Raw genomic sequence first — 18,270 nt, 5'->3', positions numbered from 1 at the left:
AAAATATGTTTTTTTTAATATATTTCTTATAATGTTTTTTCTTTAGCAGTTGTCTTTCAAATTAGCAAGCTTAGTTCAGAGACTATTCGGTCTATATCTGTCCCAATCCCTATGATCAACTTTGGTGAAGTCGTCGCAGTTCTTAGCCAGATCCCTGAGGTATCTGGAAAGGTAGAGCAACTCTTTATCGTTTTCTCGATTGAGATGAGCCTGACGGAAGGCCCTTATCCGGAGCCCGTTCTTTGGGTTCATGATGAAATTTCTTCGGATATCATCGAACATGATCGTGTTCTTTGACGTGAACTGCTCAAACTTTCCCCAAATCACGCCTAACGGTTTCACCTACAAAAATAACATACAATTAATTTTATAATTAATAATAATAATGAGAGTAATACATCGACTACTCCGTATCTGGTGGTGAATACTGAGATCATGGCAGCTGAGTCTAGATAGAAGATTATTTTGTAGTCTGGATGAGTGGAAACTCCAAGCAGTTTCATTTTTTCCTCAATCCACTTCATGCCTGTAGCAGACCAAATGACTATATCATAATCCTCGTAAGCAGATTTGAGGAATTCATGTAGGTAAGGCCTCATGAGTTCAACACCCTGCTCAGCCGCAGACCTGTGATCGAACAAAGTGTAATCAATATCCAGCACAAGCAACTTCTTGTTCTCTCTAGGCTCATTTAACATCTTAATTTTGTATTCTTTAACTCTCTTCTGGATTTTCGCCAGGTAGACATCTTCATTCACTACAGACACCTCTTCATCTTCAATATCTAGATCATTTACTACTTCAGGTAGGCAAGTGGGGGTTGTAGTGGCCTCAGCAATATCCTCTTCCAAGGAACCCATCATCATTAACTTGAAGCCTTGCTTAAGCTTCATGTGGGATAGACGGCAGTCATCATCGGGGCTTTTCCCTGAAATTCATTGCTGCAATAAAATCTCATTGCCATTCCTTCTATTTGACGAACCTTTCAATTTGAGGTTAAGTAACTTTTGACGATCGCTGCGAACGCCGGTTTCCTTGTGTATAGCTTTCTTCAGTTCACCGACAGTCTCCTGCTCACCTAAGGTCAACTCGTATTCTTTGCCGCTCCATTTCACAATAATCTTAACGGTGCCCTGGTCCATACTCACTTCGGTCATCGCTGTTGACATTGTAAAGCAAAACAAAAAAACTCAACAGTCAAGAATGGACAGCGATAGCAGCGATTGTGAAACTGGGATGTTGAAGAGGGCCCTGCATGTGGATCTCCCCGCTGACTTCGACCCAAATAAGATCCCACAAAATGGTAAGTCTTATCCATTGTCACATGTAATTTAATCTAATAATTAATTTTGCCACAGGTGAAGAATATCTGCAGAGTGTCATGTTTGAGACTAAAATGTGCCAAAAGGTTGTCATGGTGCCACTCGATGAGAGGAAAAAGAAAAATGTCAACTATACATTGCCAGTGGTAAGTGAACTTTCCTAACAACAGTATTGTTATTACATTAACAACAATATTTACAGAGAGAGGAATGCACCAGAGCCCCAAACGAGTTGATACCATCTCTGGAGTGGCAGGAGGAAAAAGTTAAAGACTTTGAGAAGTTCAGGAAATTCCTTGCGTCCAAGAATCTCGCCGACGGCAGGTTCGTGGAGATCATCACCGACAGGTGGATACCTACGTTACGCGAGCGCACTCCCCGCTACACGGAAATCGTCGAGTTCAATCAACCCTCGAAGATAAAACTCTTGCAGGTCATCCTGGACGAAATAGAGCGAAGTTCCACTTTAGGATACAACATGAGCGTGTGGATCTACGCCATCCTCGCCACTCTGGAGCTCCCCTTATTCCCTGAAATATGCCATCAGCTGCGCGAATTGGCCAGAAAATGCTCAAAGATTAGGGCAAACCTGACAACCGGACACAATGAGGAGACTCTGAATGAACTGAATCTCACAATCTGCTTGGTGGCCAGGTATTTCAGACAACTAGATTTAGCGGACGGAGGATTTTAATTGATAAGACTGATATATTAATAATTATGTATTATATATAATTATATAGGAATTTATTTTTGCCAAATTATAATTATAAGATAATAACAAAGTCTTTTTTTAAGCGCGGTATTGAATCTATGGTAGGGATCATGTTTAGAATACATTGGAACCTCGTTTAACGAGCACCTCTTATAACGAGTATTTTGCTTAAATTAATTGTAAGAAAAATGACTCACTTAACGAGTTACGTTTCGTATAACCATATTATTAAAACTTGTGTAAACATATGTTTCACTATACGAGTAAAAATATGGAAATTTTTTAAAGGATTAAACTCGTTAAGCGAGGTTTCACTTTATTATTTAGTTCATTAAGTCATGAACAACAATTTTAAGATGATACCACTGATTAGTAGAGCGTGGTTTTCTTTTGATTTTGTAATCGAAATTAAGATAATTCTATTTTAATTGAACAAATTCGGTATAACCTCTTAATTAGCATATAATTGATGATACAATAATACTAATAAAGCTAAAATAATTAATATAAAGAAGTAAACATAATTATAATGATTGGTTGGCGGGGTTTTGTTGTTCTAAAGAACAACCCTCTCGTCCCTATTGGCTGCAAATAATTTAAGGTAATTTTAAGAGTGCTTTGAAAAGTAGAAGGAAAAGAGCTTCGCGTTCCGTTCGCTGGATGTCGGTGGATTCGATTTTGTGCGGCGGCGGCAGCGACGGCTGGGGACGTGAGGTGGGGGAGGCGCCGCGGAATGCAATATTGATATCGGCCGACGTCCCGTGCGGTTCTCCCGGTGGAGGAATCGAAACGAACTCGTAAATTCCTTCCTTCCGCCTAGACGACCAGTCCGTAACAGCAGCACTATAGTAGTAGTCGTAGTGGTATCGACTTTCCGAAGAAGTCGTCGACTGCGTACATAAGAAATTTCTGCTGCCGGCGAGCGGAGATTACTAAAAGGACACGAATTGAAAAAATCAACAAGCGGTCGAAAGAGAAGAAACGGAAAAGGAGAAAGAGGAAAAACGCGAGAGAGCTTAAAGCCCCCACCGACAACAAGTAGTGGAAGTAGTAATCAAGCGGCGGCCGCGGACTCCGCATCGCGTTCGCATTAACCTGTTGATATCGGGGCCTTTAAAGAGGCACCATCCAATCCAGTGCAAATACGAATCCCCTAAAAATAAATAAATTTGAAAAGGATTTAAAATAATACAAAAGAATTTTAAGAATTTTTTAAAGGGCGAGCTTGGAATGTCGATCAAATCAATCGAAATGAACCGAGTGAGTTTAATATCTCGCGAACGGATCAATTAGATACACACATAGAGAGCGAGAGGTGGTGGTGCTGCTGCGAAATAACATTAAGCGGATCATCCCCGAAGAGCATCGAGCCAAACATTCAGGTAAATGCGCAGATTACATTCATTAAAGGGTGCCGGAATTGTGTCAAGGTCGGGATGGACACAGAGAGTGAGATTATTGCAAAACGAAAATTTTGCGAATGCGATGCTTTTCTATTTATACGATGTATCACAAAACCCATACTATGTACATTACATATTGAACTTGTGATATCTGCTCAATCTACGTCGGTTTCGTCTGCCAGACACAAAGTGGAGCATCGCACACATATATTTCCGTTCGGATATCCTCCTTTCGTACGTCGCGATTCTAAAACATTTCGTCAAAGAAATAACATCATCTTCGCAGACAATATCAATATTGACATGAAATCAAGACGAATGAATACGTAGAACCATCTTTTTGTTGATCTTTTTTTTTACAAAATGCAAACCATATGGCACTGTTCCAAATCGTCGGTTTTCTAAAAATATTTAGAGGCAATCTCCAATTCCAATACAAAAAGCGAAGCCGTAATTTTTTTATTTGATCTTATCAATATTGCATGGATTATGATCACGTGGTGGAAACTGATGATGTAAAGTTAAAATTTAATTGCAATTAGATCAACCTCATTTTAGTTAGTAGTTTTAGAAAATGATTAAGTATTTGTTAACCAAATTTTTTGCTAATTAATCGATATGACACACACACACACATGATTAATCAATATATGTATTGCTCGAATTTTGTGTTTAGTGAAATCGGATACAATTAAATCATTTAGCAATGTTTTCATGATTTACTCCAATTGAAAATAATATTTTGCCGAAAACCAATTTTATCGATTAACTTTATATGTGCACAAATCTTGTTAATAAAAGTATACATTATCAGAAAGGATGTTGAAGCACATGCTAATTTATGTCTTTATAAGACAAAAACAATCAATTTTACCATATAATAAGTTATAAAAAAAGTGCTATAATTATTCATAAAAAACTCGCAATCACGTAATAAAGGTATCTCTTAATTAAAAAAAACTTGTATACCAGAACAACGTTTCTCAACTTATGGGTCGCTTACATTTTTTGATGGGTCATGAAATGGCAGCTGTCATATTGGCAATTGGGTGGCAGTACAACTATAAACAAATTTGATGGTTGAGAAACGCTGTACTAGAATATTTATATTTTGGCAAAAATAAAATAATATACTTTGTACTTTAATATACATAGAAATAGATTTACGATTTCTAAAAATAACATCTATAAATCTGACGACGTCTTTATAACTTATCACGAAACATTCACATTCGGCGGTATCATATTTATTAATATTCCAACAGTACATTACTAATAATCATCTAATAATCTTACTTACTTTTTCTATAAAATGTAATTCTCAGTTTACTTATAATAAACACTCTATTATAAATGGAATTCATAATGTGTAATGTGATTTGGCTATTGCATATTATAATAAATAAATAGGGCTGAAAAATGAACAATAGAGTTGCAGTATCGATTTCGCGACAATTTAGGTCGCATGACAATGTGATCGTGTAATCAAATTGTTTAACGCTACGGAGTGTATCCAAAACATAAATATGAATAAACCTGAAGAAATTAATTGTAACAATAATGATTTTTGTTTATTTGCAATTTTAGTTGAAAACTTTTGCCTCTATAGTACTTAATCCCTTTTGATAATCCGATGCGTTCGTTCGCTGCAAATCATTAAGTTGGTACGTTTGATTTCCTCCCTACACAGACTGATTTCGTCATTTCCTTTGAAGTTCGCAAAACCGGAGAGTTCCTTTCATCGGATTTGAGCAGATGTGTCGTATTTTTGCTGCCCAAACAGTTGAAACTGATTGAAAAGTCGGATTCAGTAATTACATCCAAAGATGTAACTATAAAAGTGTACTGTTACTTAATGAAAATCCGGTATCCATTAAATATAGATAATTCCTCCTACTCTAATTATTACTAATTAGGTTTAAGTATAAAATAAATGTAGATCAGATAGATAACTTTCTAAAAGTTTAAGTCGAAAACTTTTCAGTTGAGATCGTAGAATATTTTATCATAATTTTGGTCAGGCAATATTTGTATATTAATAAATATAATAACAGTAAATATATTAGACAACAGCATAACACTCAAAGACTAAAACAATTTTTTTCCGGCTAACGAAATTATCTCTAAGTAGAAGAAGTTAAAGTCTGTTTAACTTCAGTATGCTGTATGTTATGTATTAGGTAAATAAATGGTTGTTAAGTTGTTTCGTGTAGTCAAAAGTGTAACTATAAATTCAACAATTGCAGTGCAGGTGGTTGTTATCGGAGCAGGCGACGAGTGGTTTGGGTGAGTGACAAATGCCGGCGTCGGTGGTGATAGATGTCAACGTGGTGGTGAAGTGTCGCGAGGGCCGAAATTTCAGTGTGCAAAATTCCAAAAGAGTGATGACGCGAGCACCGTGAGAGTACGATGAGGATTCTGTCTTCGTCCACATCTTCGGAGCACTGGTTGACGTTGATGACCTGCACCGTGTGCGCGCATACGCCGGACGATTCGCCCGTATACAAATGCAACCTTGGACACACCATCTGCTATCCGTGCTTCCAGAGGTTGGTGGTGGCCGGAGGGATGCCGGTATGCGGCGTCTGTGAGTCGGACAAGTTCACCAGGCACGACGTTTCCCCGGACTTCCTGAGGAAGCTGAAGACTAAGCCGGGAATCGGCAGACCCCATCGGTACACGCTGGAGAGGACGTGCTTAAACGGGGGGCAGCAGTTGGTGAGGAACGGCGGCGTCGACGATTCGGTTACCGTCGAGCAGCTCTTTCAGCTGCCCTCATGCAAAATACAGCAGCTGTTCGACGAGACGACCAAGGAGAGGATTCGTGGCATGAACTTCGATTCGGCGGCGGACATGCGTAGCCAATTGAACCTAAAGAATGAGCGCAGGGACGAGGAGGTGTGTACTGTGTACACGCTGGAGGATAAAAGCAACAGCAAGATATGGTTGAAGAAGTGCAACAGGGACAGCAGCTCGATCTACAACTTTGAGAACGTGGGCGGAGGCATCCAGGCGATGCAGAGCAGGAAACCTCTTAAGTGTCCGCACGATCCCTGCAACAAGATCATCGCAGTATCTTCTTTCCAAACTCACTTCAAGTACGAACACTGCGACTTTGAGCGGTTTGATGCCGAACGCGGCAAAGAGCTTCGGCTGAACTTTAATCCGACGATCATCGAACACGATAAGACCATCTGCTTGGGAATTATCCGGCTGCACGACGGCAATTGCAATTCCGGCTGCAGCGGTGGCAGCATCACCAAGATCGCGCGCAAGTTCAACCGGAAGCAGGAAGTGGACACGTTTTGGGTGATGGTCAGCGGGTCTCCTGACGACCGGCCCGAACATGCTTATGCTGTCGTCTGGCTCTTCAGTAACAACGGACAGTTCTACAACTGCACCATTGAGCTCTCTTCCGTCCACGACGTTATGACCGTGACGACGCTTTGCGGGGTGAACGCGATGCACGAGAGCCAGAGCATTGCCGACATTACCCTCCGCCTAAACTGTCTCTTCCTTACGCACGGCACCATCGCCAGCATGCTCGGATACAGTCCCAAGTTAAAGCTTAGGATCACAATCTTCTAAATTGTATCCTCCAACCATAGTAATTGAAGCAGCAAACCTATATTCCCCTTCATCGCAGACGAGTAAAGTATACTTAATCGAATCAACTAATAAATTTACCGTCTATTGCAAGCTACTTATAAACCTCAATTTTTCCTCGAGATTCTAAGCAACAAGTTAAAGCATTTACTTAATAATACAAAAGTAATATAAAAACTATTGTGATAATCGAGGTAAAGTTAATAGTCTGTTACTAAGGTAATTCATAACATATCTGTCACGTTTGTCGTTCAGCTTATGATGAAAATGGTAGATGCATAAATCGATTAAATTAAATTAGCGTAATTAATGAGGCAAGGCACTTTATTTTATCGAGATTATCAACGGTGCTCGTTTGTTGGATCAGCGGCAGCTAAAAAATGCCGCCTGCTGTTAGCGCAATTAGGATGATCTCACTAATTTGCGAAACGGAGAAAAGAAAAGAGAAAAAACTGAAAATTATATCGATTATAAATAGTGCGATCATCTCTATGACGATCTGATGGTAATTCGCGGAGGGCGACGAGGAGGCGGCGGTCGGCGAAGTGTGTCAATGTTAGTTGGTTTGGCGGTGGAGTGGAGGCGGCCCTCGCAAAACCAGTCTAGCCGTCTCCGTCTTTCGCGTAGCGCTTCTATTCGGAAATTGGAGTAAGGACGACAACTCTTGTGTTGTTATTGTTACACCTAAAGAATAACTCGTGCTCCTGTACATGTGCACGATGCAGCAGCATCCAGGATTCAAAGGCGTGCGATAAAGAAACATCTTTAGCAAGGGAAAAAGGGAGAAAGCGAGATGGATGAAGGCTGTATGGATGAAGTGGACCTAAAATAAAGCCGGGGAGGGTAAACACAATGGACTGAGAGAGCTCTTTTGTTGTGTCCATCATCGTCCCACAACTGCGAGCTATCAACCCGGACCAGGCAAACACACACTCCTACATGTGCATACACGCTCGCACACACACATACGTTAAATTAACAAAAACGAATCGAATTAAATTATTCTGGCGTGCTTTGCCATGCAACAGAGGATAGGTGTTAGTTTAGTATGTCATGTGCGAAGTATGGGTATGGGACATAATTGGATCAAACGTGTTTAATCCCATTTAATCAACACCTCCGCGTCTTCGCCGTCTCAAATTAGCGCACCTCTGGCTCCTAAGCCAATTTGTGTCCAATATTGATTAAGCTGAGGCCGTCTCAAACACCACCCGCCATCCCCAACCTCATATTATCAGTTGCTGTAATGAGAAATTCCTGGAAGGAATTTTTAGGTCTCGCAAAGGAGATTCTTCGTTCTCGCGCCCTCCCAATCGATCAAGAAAACAGCGCGTGAAACTTTTCCGTACATCAGGGTGTAAACTATTTGTTCTTTTCTACTTGCTTCTTTCTTTTTGTTTTTCTTTTGGACTACAGTTGCAGGAAACTGCAGAAAGAACAATTTCAGAGTAGACTCGAGAGATTATCTGTCTGCCGAACGGACACGAGTATCGGAATCGAAATAACGCCAACTTGAGATATTTATTTTCAAACCTTTTCTGAACATTTAGAAATCATTTATAACTAGTGATTAAATAAAACTATCATCCATCTATCTCATAATAATTCGCAGTTTCCATAACTTTATTGCTTTTTGAAATATTAATTGAAAATATACCGCAAAAAGAATCATTTATTCTCCTTTAAAATATTAATTACAAGAAATTGAAAAATTCATCTAATCAAATATTATCTACATATTTAGATTTCAATGTATAAACTTATAAAATTATCGCTTTTTGGGTAATGAAGTAAACTTATCTTCAGAATTTACATTTATTCTTCAATTACATTTCTTAATTTCTTCACAAAACAATGACCATAATTGGAAGATGCCGAGATTTTGGGTACTTTTCTATTCAGATTTGAAAAATACAATGCTTACATATAATAAATACCAAGAAATTGCAACAAATTACTAAAAGTTTTTTTTGTGTGCAGTCAAATTTACATTTTTTTTAACTTTGGACAAGATTTTTTTTTGTAATCGTTACAGTCCTATTTCTCATACCTACTAGTACTTATCGACCACTAATAACAAGATAAAGAGTCAACATTTTTCAATGAATATTTAACTATGTTCCTGTAGTTAATGCATTAATTTGTATTTGCATTACGTTAGACTTGTTTTCTTCACAAGAAAGTACGCGATTTTCTTAAATTCAACTTTATAGAAATCTATTGTTTTTCTCAAACATATCATTTGATAGCAATCAAATAGATAAATTCTTATAACCTCTTGACATACGTGTCTTAGACGTCTCAAGTTTATTTTCAAATTTTCACTTTATTACGTGGTAAATATTATTATTAAGTTTTATATGTTTAAAGTGATGAAGAAAAAATAATCAATCTAAGGTTATACTTGTAGTTCAAGTAATAGTAAAAAAAATGTGAGAAAATCAAATTCGTTGGACATTATAGAAGAATTGAATTTGGAGGATCCAATGCTTTGTGTTGAGAAGATTTTATACAATATTTGACTGCTGATCAAGTCATCTCAACTGACATCATTGTACGTTCGTATGAAAATTTGTACGTTAGTACCAGTTAGTACGGTCAGACGATCGTAAATATAAATGTACGTATTACCGTGAATTAAAAAGATTTACATTTAAGTGAGCTCTGAATATAAAGTCGTCCTGTTTAATTTGTATTTTTAGTTTCGTTTTTCTGAACCTTGTGCTACTTGCTACAATTTTCCAATTTTTTTGATTGTTAAACAAGTATTTATTAGATTTCCTTCGAAATAGACCAATGATCAGACTCAAGCAATTTCTCTCTATTAATCTCGATTTTAGTACTGTACAAGTCATTTGTAGTTTAACTTTTGTTATAAAGAACAATGTTTGTCCAATAATTTGGTATAATATTTCTCGATCAAACTCAAGCAAATTGTCTCCATCTATTAGATTCGAGTAGACAAGGGTATCGATTAGTACTGTAAAAGTCATACGTGTTTTTTTAACTTTCGTAATAAAACAGTAATATATTGCTTTTGGATATGTTATATGGAACAAGTCTACAAATTGATCTTTTTTTTTTGCAGCAACAGCAACTGAAACCAATTAATTGACAATCGATTATCGATGGTTTGTTAGATGTGCGGAGAGCGCACTAGCCGCTCCCGCTTGCAATCAATTAGCGTTGATTTCGCTTCGGTTTCGGAATCTATTTTGTTATTAGATTATTACACTTATCGAGTGGCCTATAGCTATCCAGCCTTTGATGATGTTGTCACTTGCTCAGCAGAGCATAAGTGTGTGATTATGTTTGTGTGTGTGTGTGTCAACAGCAATAAGTGTTAGCGTACATATGACCTTTAAAACTCATTAACGCACCGATTTTAATCGCTTGTGTCAACCTTCCTGGCCTGCTTGTTTGTCCCTTGCCTCACACCCCACACCGCCGAGGATCTACAAAACAACATTCTAATTATTTGCACGAAGAAATCTAAATCGATTTTCTTAGCTCGATCATCATCACCACCATTGGTGTAGATCAATTCGATTACATCCACTTTACATACATATTTTTTAATATTAACGGTGCGTAGTTACATGTCTCTGACGAGCTGGTCTATTTAAAATTTCCATTTCCGAATCTATTTCCATCGAAATAGTCCGCGCGTCGTTCTTCACCTCCTCCACCCATACATTCTATTTCCATCGCCGACCAAGTTCACCATGTCCATCTACCTCCCTCCATTTGTTTTTGTTTGTTTCTATTTCGAACGTCGCCCAAGTTCACTCATTGATTCCTTCTTGCATCCTTGATCAAAGGACAATCGCTCGAAAAAAAAAGTTTTTTTTTTCTGATGAAATCATTTACCAAAGCTGCAATATTTACATTTTTTCTCGCTCATCATTAAAGCGCAATACTCATCAGGTTTTGGAATGAACAAACAAAAAATCGTGTGGATGAGGTAATAATTGATATGTTTACTTTGAAAACTTCGCGATAATCTCTTGGATAAACGTAATGCGAGCTGGAAATCGATGTCGCGTGGATTTTTTTTGCCTCGTCGCTAAGAAATTTAAGTGTACTTGATATGAGGTAATGAAGGTAAAGGAATGGTTAAGGCGTAGTAATTGCAACTATTTAGGAATTTGAAGTTGATACCGTTATATGTATATTACGCATTATCAGTTGTTTTACAGAGCAGTAAACATTTGTTGCGGCAATAATGTTAGCGTGGTTTCGTTTGAATTTAATGGAATTGTTAGATGATGATTGCTAAGCAGTGTAGGAGGCTTTTAAATTGATGTCTGCGCAATTCTCTTGCGGAAAGACCTATTACAAACACACATATTTCCTGTTTCGCTCTAACGTTTATTATTATTTTTTTTTTTGCAGGTTTCCGGTTCTGAAGGTGGTAAAGTGGGTACCAAAATCAGGAACGGCGGTGTGATCGGCCTATGGGCCTCACCGGTAATCGGAAGGAAGGCGGGGGCGAAGCCCGAGCCCCCGACCATGCGTCACACGGGGCTCGGAAAGCTAGGCGGATTCATAAATCACGCCGTCAGCGGAAACAAGCGAACGCAGACAGGTATTTATTTCAATTAGGGTTGAATCAAACCACCAACCCCCCTCCCCGTTTTCGCCACAATCTGATGATGACGGTCAACAAAGACAGGTCAACAGCACACGAACACGTAATCAAATGCAGTTCATTCTTTGCTTTCGTTACGTTCATATGGACGTAAGTCGAAATTCATGCAAGAAAAAATATAGATACGTGTATATTAAAACTAATAGCTATTATTTTTGTTTTTTTTTTTGTCGTAAGTGCGAAATGTCGTAAATCGAAAATTTACACAATAAACGTATCCAAAACGATATTATTTGTTGAATGTGTATAATATATACTTGCAAATCAAGTTGACGACAACTTCGCGGGTTTCGGAAATCGATCTAATTTGTTTTTTGTTCACAATAACAAATCCGTGATTTATAGCCATTCTAATGTTTCTGTTTATTCGCTGTTGTTTCTTTTTTACTGGTTTACGTAAATCCAGTCTATTTCAATCTGTGATTTTCACTCGGATTCGTGCGCGTATGTGCAGAAGTGTTTTGTAAATACTTTACGGGCGAATCGCAACTTCGGAGTCGTTAAAATGAAGAACGCTCATCTGAATGTATTAAACTATAAATTCCGGTACTGTGACGACTGAGGAAAGGAAAGTTCCGAAAATTTTGCATCGCTAGATGCGAGATGTTTCCGTTTTATATTTTGAACCCAGTTACTTATAGATTGATAATCAACAAACATATGCCATAATATACTATTAAGTAGGCTTGTAAAAGTTCTAAAAAAAATCTTTTTCGTGCCGTAAATTCAGATCTTAAAAGCTATTCCTGAATTTGTTTGAAAACTGAAATATTTATACATGCTTAATATGTAACAAATGACACAATTAACAATTAATATTCATAAAATATAGCATTGTAATGGTGACAAAAGTAAGGCGTTTATTTCAGTTATAGTTTCCCAACAGAGACTCAAATTCAGTAAAACACATACTAAAAGCTATTCGAAAACTGAAATATTTATAATCGCTGGACGTTACACATATTTGATAATTTATAATATAAAAACATATGTCATAATTTAAAAGAAAATATTCATAAAATATAGTAATCATAAAAAAATGTATTTTGGGTCGGGAACTCGAATTATTTAATTTATAGTTTTCCGACGAAATTCAAATATCATTATATCTACATATACATTTCGTAAAGTCTACTAAAAACAAAATTTGGGCGAAAACTGAAACATTTATACACATGCCGCCTGATTGCCAGTTTGTGCTTTTCAAAAATTGAATATTTTTATGTTCTGCCACCAAACAATGATCCTCAACTCCTTTGGTTTCTTTTATGTATAGACTGAGTTTCGATATATTTCGGATTTTGTGATGTATAGATTTATTTGCAAGAGTTGTTTTGATATATGCAAGCAGTCATACCAAATATTTTGATGTTTGCAACCATCACAATCATAGTTAAATGTAAATGATGATGTAAATTTCAAATAGAAACTTTAATAATCACTTTTATTAATTTAATAGCATATGTATGCATCTCTAAGATTATATTTCTTCTTTTTTTTTCAAATTAGCAGAGATATTAGTAGTATAAAAGTTTACCTTTTTATCTCCACTAGAGTTTTAACTTAATAAATAGAAAATTCATCAATTTCAATAATAAAAATATTGAGAAAATTGTTTTATTTTTCTTTTAATCTATTTATTGGCTATTTCTCAGAAGGATATAATTTATAAATATACAAAAATATAACAAATATATTGTGGAATTTCTTTTAAAATAAGATAAGCACTCGAGATATGCAATTATCTCATATATAATTAAAACTTGTATACTAGATAGCTATGGTAATATTGATTACTGAGTAGTAAATTTTAGTAGGTTCAAAGAAGATGTAGAATGTACATATCTTCATCTAGAAGATATACATGTACAGCTTTCACCTATTGTGATATACTTAACTTTTGTCAAATTGGCACAATTGAATATAATTATCAGATTTTGTTTTTAATAACACAATGAAACTGTTTCAAGGAATTATATAAAACAAATATGTTGAGGTTGTGTTAGGAATGCCATTATTTACATCTAAAGAATTTCTTGGTTGGTATTTGGATTCTTTAATTCTTGGAATTTCAGTATCTAAGATTAAAGATTAAAAGGATCTTAATTAGTATGCAACCATAGTTAGCATTAAAAGTATTGTTTCTTTTGTGGTTAAATTCTTTGTTTTTTTTGTTCTTGAAATTTCGGCGACAAAGATCATCATTTTAATCTGAATAACAGTAGTTTTTGGCGGTAGATTTGAAATTATTTTGGTACTTTGCTTTTAACAAGGAATTTAATTATTCCTTTCTAATTATTGTTAGTTTAGATCGAGTAAGGTATGGTACAATCTAAAAGGTTGATAGATTTTGCTTTGCAATTGAGTACGATTGGTAAGTGCCTAGGCAACCCTAGGTACATGAAATGACGTTAGAATGACTTAAATGACAGATGCGGCGCTGCCGTCGGCGGTGGAATGCGCGCACCATGATTTTGCAAAAGAACGGAGAGGAGACGATCCGCTGGTTAATGGGTGCGACAGAGATGGTCGCAGAGCAGCGGTAACATGGCGTTCGGTTGGTAATCGCTTGACGTCAGATGGCCACTTAATGGTAAAGAGATTTCGCGAGTGTCGGAAGGGATAACTGACGCAGTAGCAAAGGCAGTGTTTTTTAATAGCTAAGGGATAGTTGTACAAGCGGGGGTCGCTGTCCATTCGTTGCTGGTGCTGTTGGAGACAGAGATCGAGCAATCCCTTCATTTAAAAGTCCCGCGGCCCTCGCGTGCTGAGTGCGTCCGTGTTGTTGGTGCCTCTGCCCGTGTGTGCGTGCATACGTACGTGCGTATGTGTATGCATGTACATGCATCCGTGTGTGTATGTGTGCGGGATCTCTGTGTGTGTGTGTAGAGTATAGTAGTGGTAGTAGAGTGCCATCATGGCCGGTAAGTGGTCATCCATGACCCCGATGCTGTGATATGTGACTAGTTTCGAACGGGGACCGAACATTTGCAAAAAATAATAATATGGAAGGTAAAACGTGACCGCTATTTTGTTAATGTGCGTTGCACGTAAATCTGCAAGCGTTTTGCAACCGGAAAATGGGGGAAAAACGCGCGCCGGTACTTCCGCCGGAAAATGCGAGAAACACCGGCGCGCGTGCTTGTACACATATATGTATATATATATAGACAGACACACACATATGCATGCAGCAATATTTAGATATATACATACACATGTATGTTGTTCGATGGAACAAAATATCAAATTTAAAAAAAAATCGCAACGGCCTGGGCTTTCAGACGTGCGTCTTCTGTTTTTTTGCTGTCCCTCCATTATATACTCGATTTGTGGGGATAAACGTCGCGTATCGAAAACAACATGAAACTATTCCTCCCCCTGCAACCACTGACTATTAACAGTGCACAATTTTATTGCACATAACCTAAAAAGTTTTTTTTGTTGCACTCAATCCCTCCAATAATAGTTTTGCTTCAAATTTGTTCCTGGAATCTATAATTACCATTGAGGCAATGATAAACATCTTTGCCAGAGGTGGCTGTGACCTCTCCCAATGAGAGTCCTGACACTATTGGCTTGTTTACATTATTGTTATTCAAATCATCGAGCAGTCACCCATAGAACTGTAACACACATACTTCCATCTGTATTTAACCTGATTATTCTATACTTCGCATTCCATACAATTTTTCACAACTTCCAAAGCCAACAAATTTAAAGATCATCAATAATCGATTGACCTTTGCCACACTTTTGCCCTACTTCTGACACATAGGAAGCACCTTTCTGTTGCTCTTAAATATGCACAGGATAATACAAATGAAATAGTACCACTCAAGTTATTCAATTCCAGTCCATTATACTAAATGCAATTATCTCTTTAACAAATTAAGAATAAAATTTAATTGGAAATGCAAGGGTGCGTCAGCAAATATTACCTTCAATTATTTGTTCAAAGATAAAATATTGTTGCAGTGGGCGGCGTCATGAATGATTTTTGTTTCAAAAACAATTGCGCGCACACACACACCTAGCGTTTTCCAAAACAGTCGATTTATAATTAGAAATAATGTGTACCCGAGCTCCGTCCGTTTGCATAACGAATATTATGATGCTCGAGTGGAATTCCATGTGGCGTACATTGAAAACATTATCTCTGGCGTTCACCGAGAGAGTATTTTTACAGAATCTCAATTGCTCAACAGTAAAAAATTGTGGTTTTAAGACCATGGACTTAATTATGGGTGCATCTAGTTTTAGTTTTAGCTAGTTTGACAGACAGGTTAGTAAGCTATCTCAAGAAAATCCATGATGGCAGCTGTAAAACCAAATATAATTGCGCATCTACAAAATATATGGGCATGTCTGACGTGCCTTTTCTTATCTCCGGATGAGTGGTAAAAACTGATTGTTTCGCTGCGCGCATCTGAATTTGCAAATAAGTTAATGAACAAGTTTTGGGTGCGTCGCGATTTGAACTAATCCACACGGACTTGATTTCTAATTGATATGCTTCTTCATTTGAATAAGAAAGTATTTGTATGTGTATCAATTGTTTCTGTGTCACGGTCATATGTATCATGTGTAACTTGATTTTTGCTTACTGAAAAATACACATTTATGTTTATTTGTTTGTTTATCGTTGTTTTTTTTTTCATCAAACGCGATAATTTGATGCCAATAATGATGTTTATGTGTATTGATTTGTTTATTTATCGTTGTTGTAGGTAATGGAGATGTTCAATGGTGCTTTTCGCAAGTGAAGGGGACGCTAGACGATGATGTGACGGAGGCGGACATAATATCGTGCGTCGAGTTCAACCACGATGGAGAGCTGCTGGCGACGGGAGACAAGGGTGGCAGGGTGGTCATCTTCCAGAGAGATAGACTGTCGAAGACTGTGCTGCCGCGGCGCGGCGAGTACAATGTCTATTCGACGTTCCAGTCGCACGAGCCCGAGTTCGACTACCTTAAGAGCTTGGAGATCGAGGAGAAGATCAACAAGATCCGATGGTTGAAACGGAAGAACCAGTCGCACTTCCTGCTTTCCACCAACGACAAGACGATAAAGTTATGGAAGGTTTCGGAGCGCGACAAGAAGGTGGAGGGTTATAACACCAAGTCGGAGAACGGCGTGATCATCGACCCATCGAGTGTGCACTCCCTCCGCGTGCCCACCATCAAGCCCATGGAGCTGACGGTGGAGGCGTCACCGCGGCGGATATTCGCAAACGCGCACACTTACCACATCAACTCGATATCGGTCAACTCCGATCAGGAAACCTATCTGTCCGCCGACGATCTTCGGATCAACCTCTGGAACCTGGAGATCACCGATCAGAGCTTCAACATCGTCGACATCAAGCCCACCAACATGGAGGAGCTTACCGAGGTCATTACCGCCGCAGAATTCCATCCGGTCGAGTGCAACCTCTTCGTTTACAGTAGTAGTAAAGGCACCATTCGTCTGTGCGACATGCGCGCCTCTGCTCTCTGTGATCGTCACGCCAAGTTATTCGAGGAACCCGAGGACCCTACGAATCGTAGTTTCTTCTCGGAAATAATCTCCAGTATTTCCGATGTGAAACTATCTAATTCCGGCCGCTACATCATCTCTAGGGACTATATGTCCGTCAAAGTCTGGGACTTGCACATGGAGAAGAAACCGCTAGAAACATATTTGGTAATTATAGTTGACAAATGAAAATTTAATACACCTAATGATAATTACGCATTGCATTTTCTTTACTTGATTTTACCATGTATTGTCAATAGGTGCACGAATACTTGAGGTCGAAGCTGTGCTCGCTGTATGAGAACGACTGCATCTTCGACAAGTTCGAGTGCTGCTGGAATGGGAACGACACGGCGATAATGACGGGGTCGTACAACAACTTCTTCCGGATGTTCGACAGGAGCACCAAGCGTGAGGTGACGTTGGAGGCATCGCGCGACATCGCCAAGCCGAAGACGATCCTTAAGCCGCGCAAGGTGTGCGCCAGTGGCAAGCGGAAAAAGGACGAGATCAGTGTGGACAGTTTAGATTTCAACAAGAAGATCTTGCACACCGCTTGGCATCCCACAGAGAACATAATCGCCGTCGCGGCCACCAATAACTTATTCCTATTTCAAGATAAGTTCTAGCGTACATAATAAAATTAGGGTTTAATTGATGATAATAATATGATAAATTAATAAATTTCAAACGAACGTTAAAATCACACGCATTTTGAGAGAATCTTCAACTAAAAACAACAGCAAATACCATTCGAAAAAAAACACGCGAGAAGAAGCTAAAGAACAACCTATAATATTATATAAATATATATATATATACAATATGTACATCCAAACCCTCGTCGTCGTCTCATATTCAGTTTGATTGTTTAAATCGCCATAAAAATGAAAAATTTAATGATACTTTCGTCAACAGAAAGATTAAAAAAATATTAACAAAACATGGAAGATTTGGAGAGTATTTATACAAAACATATATTATTATTATTAAAATTAAGCAGATTTAAGAAACTCGACAGAACAATAAAAAGTGAACTAAACAAACAATATACA

At 37.9% G+C, this 18,270-nt stretch overlaps 4 protein-coding genes across 8 annotated transcripts; 3 read left to right on the top strand and 1 right to left on the bottom strand.

Moving 5' to 3' along the window:
- Window positions 1-19: 19 nt before the first annotated feature.
- Window positions 20-10,814, bottom strand: LOC108557544 (ubiquitin-like domain-containing CTD phosphatase 1). Of its 3 annotated transcripts, XM_017914096.1 has the most exons (6): window positions 10,615-10,814; window positions 10,427-10,501; window positions 4,444-4,501; window positions 983-1,159; window positions 399-928; window positions 20-342 (listed from the first exon to the last, which is right to left on the bottom strand). In XM_017914096.1, the coding sequence occupies exons 4-6, from the start codon at window positions 1,155-1,157 to the stop codon at window positions 76-78; spliced, it is 972 nt and encodes a 323-aa protein (XP_017769585.1). In that variant the 5' UTR covers window positions 1,158-1,159; window positions 4,444-4,501; window positions 10,427-10,501; window positions 10,615-10,814; the 3' UTR covers window positions 20-75. The 3 variants fall into 3 exon arrangements, with proteins under 3 accessions (XP_017769585.1, XP_017769584.1, XP_017769583.1); XM_017914095.1 differs by lacking the exon at window positions 4,444-4,501 and having other exon boundaries at window positions 21-342; window positions 10,615-10,813; XM_017914094.1 differs by lacking the exons at window positions 4,444-4,501; window positions 10,427-10,501; window positions 10,615-10,814 and having other exon boundaries at window positions 21-342; window positions 983-1,203.
- Window positions 1,188-2,322, top strand: LOC108557545 (gem-associated protein 2). Its single transcript, XM_017914097.1, has 3 exons — window positions 1,188-1,303; window positions 1,359-1,468; window positions 1,525-2,322. Exons 1-3 carry the CDS (start codon window positions 1,204-1,206, stop codon window positions 2,014-2,016), a joined length of 702 nt encoding a protein of 233 aa, XP_017769586.1. The 5' UTR covers window positions 1,188-1,203; the 3' UTR covers window positions 2,017-2,322.
- LOC108557542 (protein phosphatase PP2A 55 kDa regulatory subunit) lies at window positions 2,424-17,979 on the top strand. 3 transcript variants are annotated; one of them, XM_017914090.1, is made up of 4 exons: window positions 2,424-3,419; window positions 11,442-11,634; window positions 16,428-17,383; window positions 17,476-17,979. In XM_017914090.1, the coding sequence occupies exons 2-4, from the start codon at window positions 11,559-11,561 to the stop codon at window positions 17,842-17,844; spliced, it is 1,401 nt and encodes a 466-aa protein (XP_017769579.1). In that variant the 5' UTR covers window positions 2,424-3,419; window positions 11,442-11,558; the 3' UTR covers window positions 17,845-17,979. The 3 variants fall into 3 exon arrangements, with proteins under 3 accessions (XP_017769579.1, XP_017769581.1, XP_017769580.1); XM_017914092.1 differs by lacking the exon at window positions 2,424-3,419 and adding an exon at window positions 10,985-11,010; XM_017914091.1 differs by lacking the exons at window positions 2,424-3,419; window positions 11,442-11,634 and adding an exon at window positions 14,202-14,709.
- LOC108557543 lies at window positions 5,551-7,159 on the top strand. The gene has a single exon (XM_017914093.1). It carries the CDS (start codon window positions 5,850-5,852, stop codon window positions 7,026-7,028), a length of 1,179 nt encoding a protein of 392 aa, XP_017769582.1. The 5' UTR covers window positions 5,551-5,849; the 3' UTR covers window positions 7,029-7,159.
- Window positions 17,980-18,270: the final 291 nt, after the last annotated feature.

The sequence above is a fragment of the Nicrophorus vespilloides genome, unplaced genomic scaffold, assembly GCF_001412225.1.
Source record: "Nicrophorus vespilloides isolate i.1.1-1 unplaced genomic scaffold, Nicve_v1.0, whole genome shotgun sequence".
In the NCBI taxonomy this organism is placed as follows: domain Eukaryota; kingdom Metazoa; phylum Arthropoda; class Insecta; order Coleoptera; family Silphidae; genus Nicrophorus; species Nicrophorus vespilloides.
The sequence above is the reverse complement of the archived record's forward strand: the minus strand, read 5'-3'. Positions and strand labels throughout refer to the sequence as shown.